This window comes from Borostomias antarcticus, assembly GCF_949987555.1.
Source record: "Borostomias antarcticus genome assembly, chromosome: 13".
Lineage (NCBI taxonomy): Eukaryota > Metazoa > Chordata > Actinopteri > Stomiiformes > Stomiidae > Borostomias > Borostomias antarcticus.
The window spans coordinates 1423919-1436418 of NC_140246.1; the positions used below are offsets into that span (position 1 = coordinate 1423919).

A 12500-nucleotide genomic window follows, 5' to 3' on the forward strand; every position below is an offset into this window, starting at 1 on the left:
ACCTAGCTCTCTGTCCCACAGTCACTAACCTAGCTCTCTGTCCCACAGTCACTAACCTAGCTCTCTGTCCCACAGTCACTAACCTAGCTCTCTGTCCACTAGCAGTCACTAACCTAGCTCTCTGTCCCACGGTCACTAACCTAGCTCTCTGTCCCACGGTCACTAACCTAGCTCTCTGTCCCACGGTCACTAACCTAGCTCTCTGTCCCACGGTCACTAACCTAGCTCTCTGTCCCACAGTCACTAACCTAGCTCTCTGTCCCACGGTCACTAACCTAGCTCTCTGTCCCACAGTCACTAACCTAGCTCTCTGTCCCACGGTCACTAACCTAGCTCTCTGTCCCACAGTCACTAACCTAGCTCTCTGTCCCACGGTCACTAACCTAGCTCTCTGTCCCACAGTCACTAACCTAGCTCTCTGTCCCACAGTCACTAACCTAGCTCTCTGTCCCACAGTCACTAACCTAGTTCTCTGTCCCACAGTCACTAACCTAGCTCTCTGTCCCACAGTCACTAACCTAGCTCTCTGTCCCACAGTCACTAACCTAGCTCTCTGTCCCACAGTCACTAACCTAGCTCTCTGTCCCACAGTCACTAACCTAGCTCTCTGTCCCACGGTCACTAACCTAGCTCTCTGTCCCACAGTCACTAACCTAGCTCTCTGTCCCACAGTCACTAACCTAGCTCTCTGTCCCACGGTCACTAACCTAGCTCTCTGTCCCACAGTCACTAACCTAGCTCTCTGTCCCACAGTCACTAACCTAGCTCTCTGTCCCACAGTCACTAACATGGCTCTCTGTCCCGGACGAGCCCCCATTTGTCACAAACCAAGCCGTGTATGGCCGTGACAAAGGAGGGGGACGCACACCAAACTAAGGATTAACAATAATATTTAATTAAACTAAACTCAAACAAGACAAAGTACATAAATCAAACATGGGATGTGCGGTCAGTTATCAGTGGTGTAAGTGAGTGAATGAGTGAGTGAAGGGTGTATGAATGCAGTGTTGAGTAGTGCAAAACCAGGTTCAAACTATAAAGCAAAACAAAGCAATCGGTGTCCCCGGGAGGAATCGCGAGAGCAACTGAGCTCCCAGCTCTTCTTGTAGAGCCCTGACACACCAGGCCCAGGTGTGCCAGGGTAGCGGCTGATGACGGCCACGCCCACCTCAGGAACCTGCTAGGACAGAACACACACACACAACACACCCAGACAGGCAAATGGAGTAGGCGGGGCCGTCACACCTCCCCCCATAAGACGGGGTCCCTACAAGACCACCGTCACCAGAGCAACCCAAGCGCAAAACAAAAAACGAGCAAAAAACAAACTCAGCTAGCCCAACACAGGAGCCTGCCACCACATTGTCACGGCCCCCGATGTGGCGAATGTCCAAGTCATGGGACTGTAAAAATAGACACCACACCACACACCACCAAAAATAGGATCTCCCACAAAACCCCCTCCATGTGGCATCCACTTCCTCATCAGGAGAGCGTTCTGAATGAGGAATCCACCGTTCACCTCAACAGATGGCACCAACCCAAACAACTCCGGCATAAAGGGATCAGCTCTCTGCACACGCTCGCTATGAAATATAGACAACGGTATACCAGGTAAGCATGGCGCAGTCTTATACACCTTCTCACCAGCCTCCGCCCGAGCCACCGCACGCGTTACCACGCATGCTGGAAAAACGTCAGGACCCTGCTCAGCGCAGTCATCAGGCTGTTCTGACGGCAACGGCGACGGAGTGACGACTGGAGGAGGGGAAACACCAGCCCAAACACGACTGCCAGCCAAGTCATTTCCCAAAATGAAATCTACCCCCTCCACCGGAAACGCCGGTCTCACCCCAACAGACACCTCCCCGTTCCACAAGTCACACTCCAGTCTCAGCCCATGTACTGGGACAGGCAACACCTCTAATCCCATCCCTCGCATAAGTATCCTACCCCCACGGTCAGACTCCTCAGAAAACGGCAAAACAGAGTCCAGCACATAGGAGTTAGCAGCCCCTGTATCCCTAAGAATCTTAACGGGTACTTTAATGTCACTACCCACCCGAGACACAAACCCACTGGTGATAAACGGCCGGTATGAGTCACTGGGACTGCCTATCCCACCAGCCTGCACCCGCCAACTGTTCTCCTCCCCCACCGCAGGAGTAGAAACGCTGGCAGCCAAAGCAGTAGGTTGCAACCTTGACCTAAGCACTGGGCAATTGGACTTCCAATGGCCCACCTCATGGCAATAGTGGCAGACATTATCACCACCCTGTGGTGGTCCCCGGGACCCCTTCCCCGAAAACCCCCCAAAACCAACAGACGCTCTGGCGCCCCACTCCTGACGCACGGGCTCTTCCACAGGCTCGCCAGGCCGCTTCTTGTGAATGAGCACATACTCATCGGCCAACCCCGCGGCCGCAGTAACCGTCGTGACCTTACGTTCTGCCAAATAAGTAGCAACCCCACTGGGCAGAGAGTTTCTAAACTGTTCGAGGACTATCAGGTCACACAAACTCTCAAAATCGGCCACGCTTGAGGACACACACCAGCGCTCAAAATGACTAGAGAGCTCCCTTGCGAATTCCATATGCGATTGAGAAGCCCCCTTCTCCCAGGACCGAAAGCGCTGGCGATAAGCCTCAGGGACCAACTCAAACGCTCTGAGAATAGCAGCCTTAACCGCCTCGTACGTAATATCGTCACCGTGCAAAGATACATACGCCTCCTGCGCTTTCCCAGTCAACACCGACTGCAGCAGCAAAATCCGCTCCGCATCGGACCAGCATCGCGTCACAGCAACCCGCTCAAACATAGCAAAAAACACATCCGGGTCACGTTCATTAAATTTAGGCACAAGACGCAAATCACTGACCAGATCAGACGACTTAACTGAACGCTCCCCCCAAAAAAACTCCCCGGAGAGCCTACCGTCCCTGACCAAGCTCAATCTATCAGACTGCAGATCCAATTTAGCCTGCTCCGTCTCCTGACGCAGCCGCTCAACAGCCAACCTCTGATCCAACTCCAGCTGTAGCTTGTGCTTATCATGAGCCAACTGGAGCAACAGCAACTCCTTCTGCTGCTCAAAGGACAGAGCGCCAACATTAAACGGACCTTTCCTGATCAACGGCGGAGAAACAGACCGCCCAGGGGCCTCCAATGTAGCAGCCAGCACCCCCTTCTCCACCAGCCGGAGAATGATGCGCGCCTTCACGGACCCCTTCCGCTTATCGGCCAGACCACTCAGATCCACCTCATACCGATCAGCAATCTTAAATAACTGGTCAAGCGTACAACCCTCCAAAAGGCCCTCACTCGGAGCAGCCACAAACGCATCAACCGCCGCCATCATGGACCAGCTGAACAATCCAACCAAGGAGAAAAAAGAAACTACAGCAGAACCACAAGTGACGCAAAGGCAGGCTAATCTGGTGCGTACCAACGAAAGCGGAAAAGTCCCCACTACCTAGACTGCCTGCCACAGACTAAGCTAACCACTCTAGCCCCTAGTCTTCGTGTGGATCAGCGGCGGGCTCTTTAAACACAAACCCAATAGCCTGGCCAAGCCCCCAGCAAGCTGGTTACCCACCTAACAGCTACGGAAGTGTCCCCGAGACAACTGCTACCAACCGCACACCACACAAAAATAAGAAACTAAAACAACAAACCAACGCGACCAACAGGACACGTTGCTAAGCCTACCAGGGGAAATCCCACCAACAAGCCAGGCCACACACCAGAACGCCACCATGCAATCACCACCAATCAGCCCCACCCGGACTGCAGAACCAACAAGCCAATTAACCAATCAACCAAACAAAACAACCAAAGAAACCAAAGCAACTAAGCAACCAAACGCATCCACAGCAACCAAAAGCATCCCCCTCCCAAACATAGGCGAGCCAAACACAAAAGCAGACCAGACCAAAGACAACCAAACCCCAACAAGGTAACCAAACGGCCCAAATCAGCCCCACAAACAAAAAAGCGGACGAGCCCCCATTACAAGAAAGTGACCATTGCTGCTGTCGAGAAATGCTGATGGCTCTCTTCCCTCGATCCACCTATGCGTGGATTTCACTGTCTATCAATGGGAAAATAAAAAATACTAAAGAATGAAATCTAGCTACTTTTAAGCGCAAATCTACTAAATAACATTAACTTATCTTCCATTCCTACCCCCCCTCCTCTTGACCACTCAGCTGTGGAGCACCCTGCCTGTCTGGAGGCAGTCCGTACAGTGTGTTCCCAAAGCCTGGAGCCCCAACCTATCCTCTTTTATATCTCTATTTCCCCTTCACCGAGGAGACCACACCAGGGGGTCGAAAAACATCAAAGTCACGCGTATGTTCTACCTGCTGGTCATCTCCCTTTCTTTGTTCCACATTTACTTCTCGGCTACATGTATTAGCTAGCTGCTAATGCTAATGCTAACTAGCCAACAAGCAAGCTAATCTTGCACTGACAACCCAGTGGGGTTTCTAAGACAAACAACAGCTTAGAAATAGAATAATTTCGATTGTCATCAGTCACAAATATTACGAAATGATTTCTAGTTTACGGGAAGGTTAAAGAAATATGAGTTATTGTCTATAGAGAGAATAGTATCCGTGTTTGGATACCCTTGGTCCTCCTAATCCGAGTCAAAGCTCCACAGCAGTCGCTCCAACAAGGGGCGGAAAAGGGCCTAGGTTGTCTCCTCAGTTCCTCTGTGTAATAGAGATCTAGGAATGTCCATTTCCCTGTCTGTAAACCACTTTTAATGCATTACCACGTACTCCTGTCTGCTGTTGGGGTTCACAATGTTTCAACCAAAATGTGTGTTTTATGGAAACAGAACCAGCGTAGGCCGCGAACGAGCACCATGTTTCACTGGTTCTGAGCAGAGTTATATTCTTGACTAAGATGTAAACAGAACAGAAAGACTTTTGTAATATTTATACGATGCCTACGTGATTAATAAGAGTACGTGGGGAATGAGAGTTTATATGAAATCTATATGTAAAGTTTTTTTTCTCTCCAGCTGTAAAGAAATTATTAAAAAAATGAAATCTACCCCCTCCACCGGAAACGCCGGTCTCACCCCAACAGACACCTCCCCGTTCCACAAGTCACACTCCAGTCTCAGCCCATGTACTGGGACAGGCAACACCTCCAATCCCATCCCTCGCATAAGTATCCTACCCCCACGGTCAGACTCCTCAGAAAACGGCAAAACAGAGTCCAGCACATAGGAGTTAGCAGCCCCTGTATCCCTCAGAATCTTAACGGGTACTTTAATGTCACTACCCACCCGAGACACAAACCCACTGGTGATAAATGGCCGGTATGAGTCACTGGGACTGCCTATCCCATCAGCCTGCACCCGCCAACTATTCTCCTCCCCCACCGCAGGAGTAGAAACGCTGGCAGCCAAAGCAGTAGGTTGCAACCTTGACCTAAGCACTGGGCAATTGGACTTCCAATGGCCCACCTCATGGCAATAGTGGCAGACATTATCACCACCCTGTGGTGGTCCCCGGGACCCCTTCCCCGAAAACCCCCCAAAACCAACAGACGCTCTGGCGCCCCACTCCTCACGCACGGGCTCTTCCACAGGCTCGCCAGGCCGCTTCTTGTGAATGAGCACATACTCATCGGCCAACCCCGCGGCCGCAGTAACCGTCGTGACCTTACGTTCTGCCAAATAAGTAGCAACCCCACTGGGCAGAGAGTTTCTAAACTGTTCGAGGACTATCAGGTCACACAAACTCTCAAAATCGGCCACGCTTGAGGACACACACCAGCGCTCAAAATGGCTAGAGAGCTCCCTTGCGAATTCCATATGTGATTGAGAAGCCCTCTTCTCCCAGGACCGAAAGCGCTGGCGATAAGCCTCAGGGACCAACTCAAACGCTCTGAGAATAGCAGCCTTAACCGCCTCGTACGTAATATCGTCACCGTGCAAAGATACATACGCCTCCTGCGCTTTCCCAGTCAACACCGACTGCAGCAGCAAAATCCGCTCCGCATCGGACCAGCATCGCGTCACAGCAACCCGCTCAAACATAGCAAAAAACACATCCGGGTCACGCTCATTAAATTTAGGCACAAGACGCAAATCACTGACCAGATCAGACGACTTAACTGAACGCTCCTCCCCCCTCAAGAACTCCCCGGAGAGCCTACCGTCCCTGACCAAGCTCAATCTACCAGACTGCAGATCCAATTTAGCCTGCTCCGTCTCCCGACGCAGCCGCTCAACAGCCAACCTCTGATCCAACTCCAGCTGTAGTATGTGCTTATCATGAGCCAACTGGAGCAACAGCAACTCCTTCTGCTGCTCAAAGGACAGAGCGCCAACATTAAACGGACGTTTCCTGATCAACGGCGGAGAAACAGACCGCCCAGGGGCCTCCAATGTAGCAGCCAGCACCCCCATCTCCACCAGCCGGAGAATGATGCGCGCCTTCACGGACCCCTTCCGCTTATCGGCCAGACCACTCAGATCCACCTCATACCGATCAGCAATCTTAAAGAACTGGTCAAGCGTACAACCATCCAAAAGGCCCTCACTCGGAGCAGCCACAAACGCATCAACCGCCGCCATCATGGACCAGCCGAACAAACCAACCAAGGAAAAAAAAAAAAAGAAACTACAGCAGAACCACAAGTGACGCAAAGGCAGGCTAATCTGGTGCGCACCAACGAAAGCGGAACGTCCCCACTACCTAGACTGCCTGCCACAGACTAAGCTAACCACTCTAGCCCCTAGTCTTCGTGTGGATTAGCGGCGGGCTCTTTAAACACAAACCCAATAGCCTGGCCAAGCCCCCAGCAAGCTGGTTACCCACCTAACAGCTATGGAAGTGTCCCCGAGACAACTGCTACCAACCGCACACCACACAAAAATAAGAAACTAAAACAACAAACCAACGCGACCAACAGGACACGTTGCTAAGCCTACCAGGGGAAATCCCACCAACAAGCCAGGCCACACACCAGAACGCCACCAAGCAATCACCACCAATCAGCCCCACCCGGACTGCAGAACCAACAAGCCAATTAACCAATCAACCAAACAAAACAACCAAAGAAACCAAAGCAACTAAACAACCAAAAGCAAAAGCATCCTAAGCAACCAAACGCGTCCACAGCAACCAAAAGCATCCCCCTCCAAAACACAGAGCGAGCCAAACACAAAAGCAGACCAGACCAAAGACAACCAAACCCCAACAAGGTAACCAAACGGCCCAAATCAGCCCCACAAACAAAAAAGTGGACGAGCCCCCATTTGTCACAAACCAAGCCGTGTATGGCCGTGACAAAGGAGGGGGACGCACACCAAACTAAGGATTAACAATAAGGTTTAATTAAACTAAACTCAAACAAGACAAAGTACATAAATCAAACATGGGATGTGCGGTCAGTTATCAGTGGTGTAAGTGAGTGAATGAGTGAGTGAAGGGTGTATGAATGCAGTGTTGAGTAGTGCAAAACCAGGTTCAAACTATAAAGCAAAACAAAGCAATCGGTGTCCCCGGGAGGAATCGAGAGAGCAACTGAGCTCCCAGCTCTTCTTGTAGAGCCCTGACACACCAGGCCCAGGTGTGCCAGGGTAGCAGCTGATGACGGCCACGCCCACCTCAGGAACCTGCTAGGACAGACACACAGACTGAACACACACACAACACACCCAGACAGGCAAATGGAGTAGGCGGGGCCGTCACAGTCCCACAGTCACTAACCTAGCTCTCTGTCCCACGGTCACTAACCTAGCTCTCTGTCCCACAGTCACTAACCTAGCTCTCTGTCCCCCAGTCACTAACCTAGCTCTCTGTCCCACAGTCACTAACCTAGTTCTCTGTCCCACAGTCACTAACCTAGCTCTCTATCCCACAGTCACTAATCTAGCTCTCTGTCCCACAGTCACTAACCTAGCTCTCTGTCCCACAGTCACTAACCTAGCTCTCTGTCCCACAGTCACTAACCTAGCTCTCTGTCCCACAGTCACTAACCTAGCTCTCTGTCCCACGGTCACTAACCTAGCTCTCTGTCCCACAGTCACTAACCTAGCTCTCTGTCCCACTGTCACTAACCTAGCTCTCTGTCCCACGGTCACTAACCTAGCTCTCTGTCCCACGGTCACTAACCTAGCTCTCTGTCCCACGGTCACTAACCTAGCTCTCTGTCCCACAGTCACTAACCTAGCTCTCTGTCCCACGGTCACTAACCTAGCTCTCTGTCCCACAGTCACTAACCTAGCTCTCTGTCCCACAGGACTAACCTAGCTCTCTGTCCCACAGTCACTAACCTAGCTCTCTGTCCCACAGTCACTAACCTAGCTCTCTGTCCCACAGTCACTAACCTAGCTCTCTGTCCCACAGTCACTAACCTAGCTCTCTGTCCCACAGTCACTAACCTAGCTCTCTGTCCCACGGTCACTAGTCCAACTCTCTGTCCCACAGTCACTTGTCCAACTTTCTGTCCCACGGTCACTAGTCCAATGCTTTGTTGTAGACAAGTTCAGCCTTTATCTGCTGACAATGTCAATTATATATAAAAGTACTTAAGATTTTATATTCAAGAATATAAATTCTGAGCTGTGTGTGTGTGTGTGTGTGTGTGTGTGTTCATGTTCCAGAGCTTACATGCCAAGGTAGTGCGTCAGTACCAGAAGTACTACCAGCAGGGTCCCCCCACCTCAGGGGACAAGGAGAGTCTCTACTGGTTCAGGTTCCTCACCTACCACATGGCTAAAGCCAACCTCACACAGGTATCTATTATTATATTGCACTGTACTTTAGATTGCGATTCTTGCACTTTGCCTTCAGCACTAGATTATGCTCTTAGTCACTTGTTTTAGAAGGAAGATGCACTTGTGAGTTCTGGCAAGTAGTAGCATTGGCTTTTCCTACGTTAAATGCAATTATTGTTAGTCGCTTTGGATAAAAGCATCTGCTAAATGACTAATGTAAATGTAATGTAAATGTATCTCACACACACACACACACACACACACACACACACATGCATGCATCATATAAGCAAACAGCGTATAATGTGCAGTATGGCAGTGGTATGTGAATTTCTCTCTCCCTGTAGGAGCTGTTCTCTCTGATGCTCTCTCTCTCTCCCTGTAGGAGCTGTTCTCTCTGATGTTCTCTCTGGACTGGGTCAGAACCAAGGCCCAGATCATGGGCCCGGCTCCCCTCATCAACGACTATGTTGAGTACGGAGCCATACTGGACAAAGAGGTACGTACTGAGCACCGGCCACTTCGTTCAGTGAGCCCCCAGAAGAGTCAGGTGTTAAACGTGCGTCTGTCAATACTGTCCCCACCAGAACAGCCAGGTGTTAACCATGCGTCTGTTACTACGTTCCCCACCAGAACAGCCAGGTGTTAAACGTGCGTCCGTTACTACGTTCCCCACCAGAACAGCCAGGTGTTAACCGTGCGTCTGTTACTACGTTCCCCACCAGAACAGCCAGGTGTTAACCGTGCGTCTGTTACTACGTTCCCCACCAGAACAGCCAGGTGTTAACCGTGCGTCCGTTACTACGTTCCCCACCAGAACAGCCAGGTGTTAAACGTGCGTCCGTTACTACGTTCCCCACCAGAACAGCCAGGTGTTAACCGTGTGTCTGTTACTACGTTCCGTTACCAGAACAGCCAGGTGTTAACCGTGCGTCCGTTACTACGTTCCCCACCAGAACAGCCAGGTGTTAACCGTGCGTCCGTTACTACATTCCCCACCAGAACAGCCAGGTGTTAACCGTGCGTCCGTTACTACGTTCCCCACCAGAACAGCCAGGTGTTAACCGTGCGTCTGTTACTACGTTCCCCACCAGAACAGCCAGGTGTTAAACGTGCGTCTGTTACTACGTTCCCCACCAGAACAGCCAGGTGTTAAACGTGCGTCCGTTACTACGTTCCCCACCAGAACAGCCAGGTGTTAACCGTGCGTCTGTTACTATGTTCCCCACCAGAACAGCCAGGTGTTAACCGTGCGTCCGTTACTACGTTCCCCACCAGAACAGCCAGGTGTTAACCGTGCGTCTGTTACTACATTCCCCACCAGAACAGCCAGGTGTTAACCGTGCGTCCGTTACTACGTTCCCCACCAGAACAGCCAGGTGTTAACCGTGCATCTGTTACTACGTTCCCCACCAGAACAGCCAGGTGTTAACCGTGCGTCCGTTACTACGTTCCCCACCAGAACAGCCAGGTGTTAACCGTGCGTCCGTTACTACGTTCCGTTACCAGAACAGCCAGGTGTTAACCGTGTGTCTGTTACTACGTTCCCCACCAGAACAGCCAGGTGTTAACCGTGCGTCCGTTACTACGTTCCCCACCAGAACAGTGAGGTGCGCGGCCAGTTCCAGGAGTTCCTGTCTCTGAACGGCCACCAGCTGGAGCAGCGTCCGTTCCCTGACGTGGTGCAGCTGGCGCTGGCCCAGCCCAGCTCCTCCGAGGTGTACCGCCAGGCCCTGCTGCAGGCCCAGCACCGCGCCAGCAGGGGGAGACTCTACCTGGACTGGCAGTACGTCCGCCGCCGCGCCTTCCTCCGTCTCTGCCTGGCTGTTTCTCTCTCTCTCTCTCTCTCTCTCTCTCTCTCTCTCTCTCTCTCTCTTTCTTTCTGTCTGTTACTCTTTAACTCTCTCTGTCTGTTTCTTTCTCTCTCTCTCTCTCTGTCTGTTTCTCTTTCACTCTGTCTGTTTCTCTTTCTCTCTCTGTCTGTTTCTCTTTCTCTCTCTCTCTCTCTGTCTGTTTCTCTTTCTCTCTCTCTCTCTCTGTCTTTCTCTTTCTCTCTCTCCTTCTCTCTGTCTGTTTCTCTCTCTCTGTCTGTTTCTCTTTCTCTCTCTGTTTCTCTTTCTCTCTTTGTTTCTCTCTTTCTGTCTGTTTTTCTCTCTGTTTGTTTTTCTCTCTGTCTGTTTCTCTCTCTCTCTCTCTGTCTGTCAACTGCTTGCTCACCCACTCAGTCTCATGACTCGCTCTGCTCCGCTAGCCCTGTCACACACACATCTGTGGCCCTAACGGCTGTCTAACGGCTGTCTAACGGCTGTCTAACGGCTGTCTAACGGCTGTCTAACGGCTGTCTAACGGCTGTCTAACGCCTGTCTAACGGCTGTCTAACGGCTGTCTAACGGCTGTCTAACGGCTGTCTAACGGCTGTCTAACGGTTGTCTAACGGCTGTCTAACGGTTGTCTAACGCCTGTCTAACGGTTGTCTAACGGCTGTCTAACGGTTGTCTAACGGTTGTCTCACCGTTGTCTCACAGCTGTCTAACGGTTGTCTAACGGTTGTCTAACAGCTGTCTAACGGTTGTCTAACGGTTGTCTAACGGCTGTCTAACGGTTGTCTCACCACACCGACCGCTGTTCAGGAACAAGAGCCGCCTGGAGAGCCTGTCTCGTCTGGTGGTCCACCCCCACCTGGGGGCCGTCTTCTCCGCCTGCTTCTCCCACGACGGCGCCAGGATCGCCTCCTGCGGCGCCAGCAGGACCGTGCGGGTAAGGCCTGGGCAGAGGTGGCAGAGGTTCCACGTTGAACACTGCGCATGGGGCAAAGTTAAAGTCGCACTGAAATGAAAAAAGCATTCTGTCCCATTTTGGTTCACATAATTGGTCATAGTGTTCACCTATTCAACGATGTATGCCAAAAAATTTACAAAATTCTACTTTTGTTGTAATCTTATATCAAAGTATATAATTTCTTACTTCCTGGAAAACGGTAGGTCACGTGCAATGACGACAACAGGTACCTTAGATTTTAGGCCAATAATCTCATCATCGACATCCACCCGTCAATCAACGCTATCCTTCTATCGAATCTGTCTAAAGTTCTTAAAACCCGTCCACTTGTCAATGTTCCAATCAAATTCCTCTAAACATACGTCCCACCCTCATAGCTTGTTTGCGTCGGAAATACGGAAGTTAGATGATCTCAAACGTCCGTTTCAGTGCGACTTTAACTAGTCCCACCCTCCGCACTGCGCACGTGAGAGTGATCAGTTGAATGGAAGTGCAGCTGGAGGCTGCCGTGTTGAGTAGAGATTAAAGCAAAGTATTAAATGCATGCAGCTGTTGTTGGAGTTATTGGCCTAATAGTAGGGGGCAGTAGGACCCTGCGGGTTGGTCTGGGCAGAGGGGGGGGGGGGGGGGCAGCGGGCTGTGGTAGGCTGTCTCAGATACGACTATTATTACCTCTGCCCCAGCGACAGTGCAGGGCAAGAGGTAATGTTTTCAGTGGAGTGTGCGTTTGTTTGTTTGTTTGTTTGTTTTTTAGCAGGATTACACAAAAACTACTGGACCGATTTTCACCAAACTCGGTGGAAGGGTGTAGGGTCCAACTTGGAACCCATTACATTTTGGAGCGGGTCTGAATCACGGGGCAGGCCCACAAGCTGCACTAGAGACAAGGGGTTTGGACTGGGGTGTGCGGGGGGACATCCGAGCACCGTTTCTAGTCTTTTTTTTGGGGTGATTTCATGATGCGTTTGTCACGCTGTTG

At 51.2% G+C, this 12500-nt stretch overlaps 1 protein-coding gene across 1 annotated transcript in view; it reads left to right on the forward strand.

The window, feature by feature from the left end:
- Positions 1–12500, forward strand: part of apaf1 (apoptotic peptidase activating factor 1) — a gene marked incomplete at its 3' end in the record, with an annotated part of 59026 nt that overhangs the window by 6439 nt on the left and 40087 nt on the right. Inside the window, exons 10-13 of the mRNA XM_084447667.1 lie at positions 8630–8761; positions 9129–9242; positions 10345–10529; positions 11374–11500. Of these exons, the coding sequence (XP_084303793.1) occupies positions 8630–8761; positions 9129–9242; positions 10345–10529; positions 11374–11500 (558 nt within the window). The remainder of the gene's footprint in view (positions 1–8629; positions 8762–9128; positions 9243–10344; positions 10530–11373; positions 11501–12500) is intronic.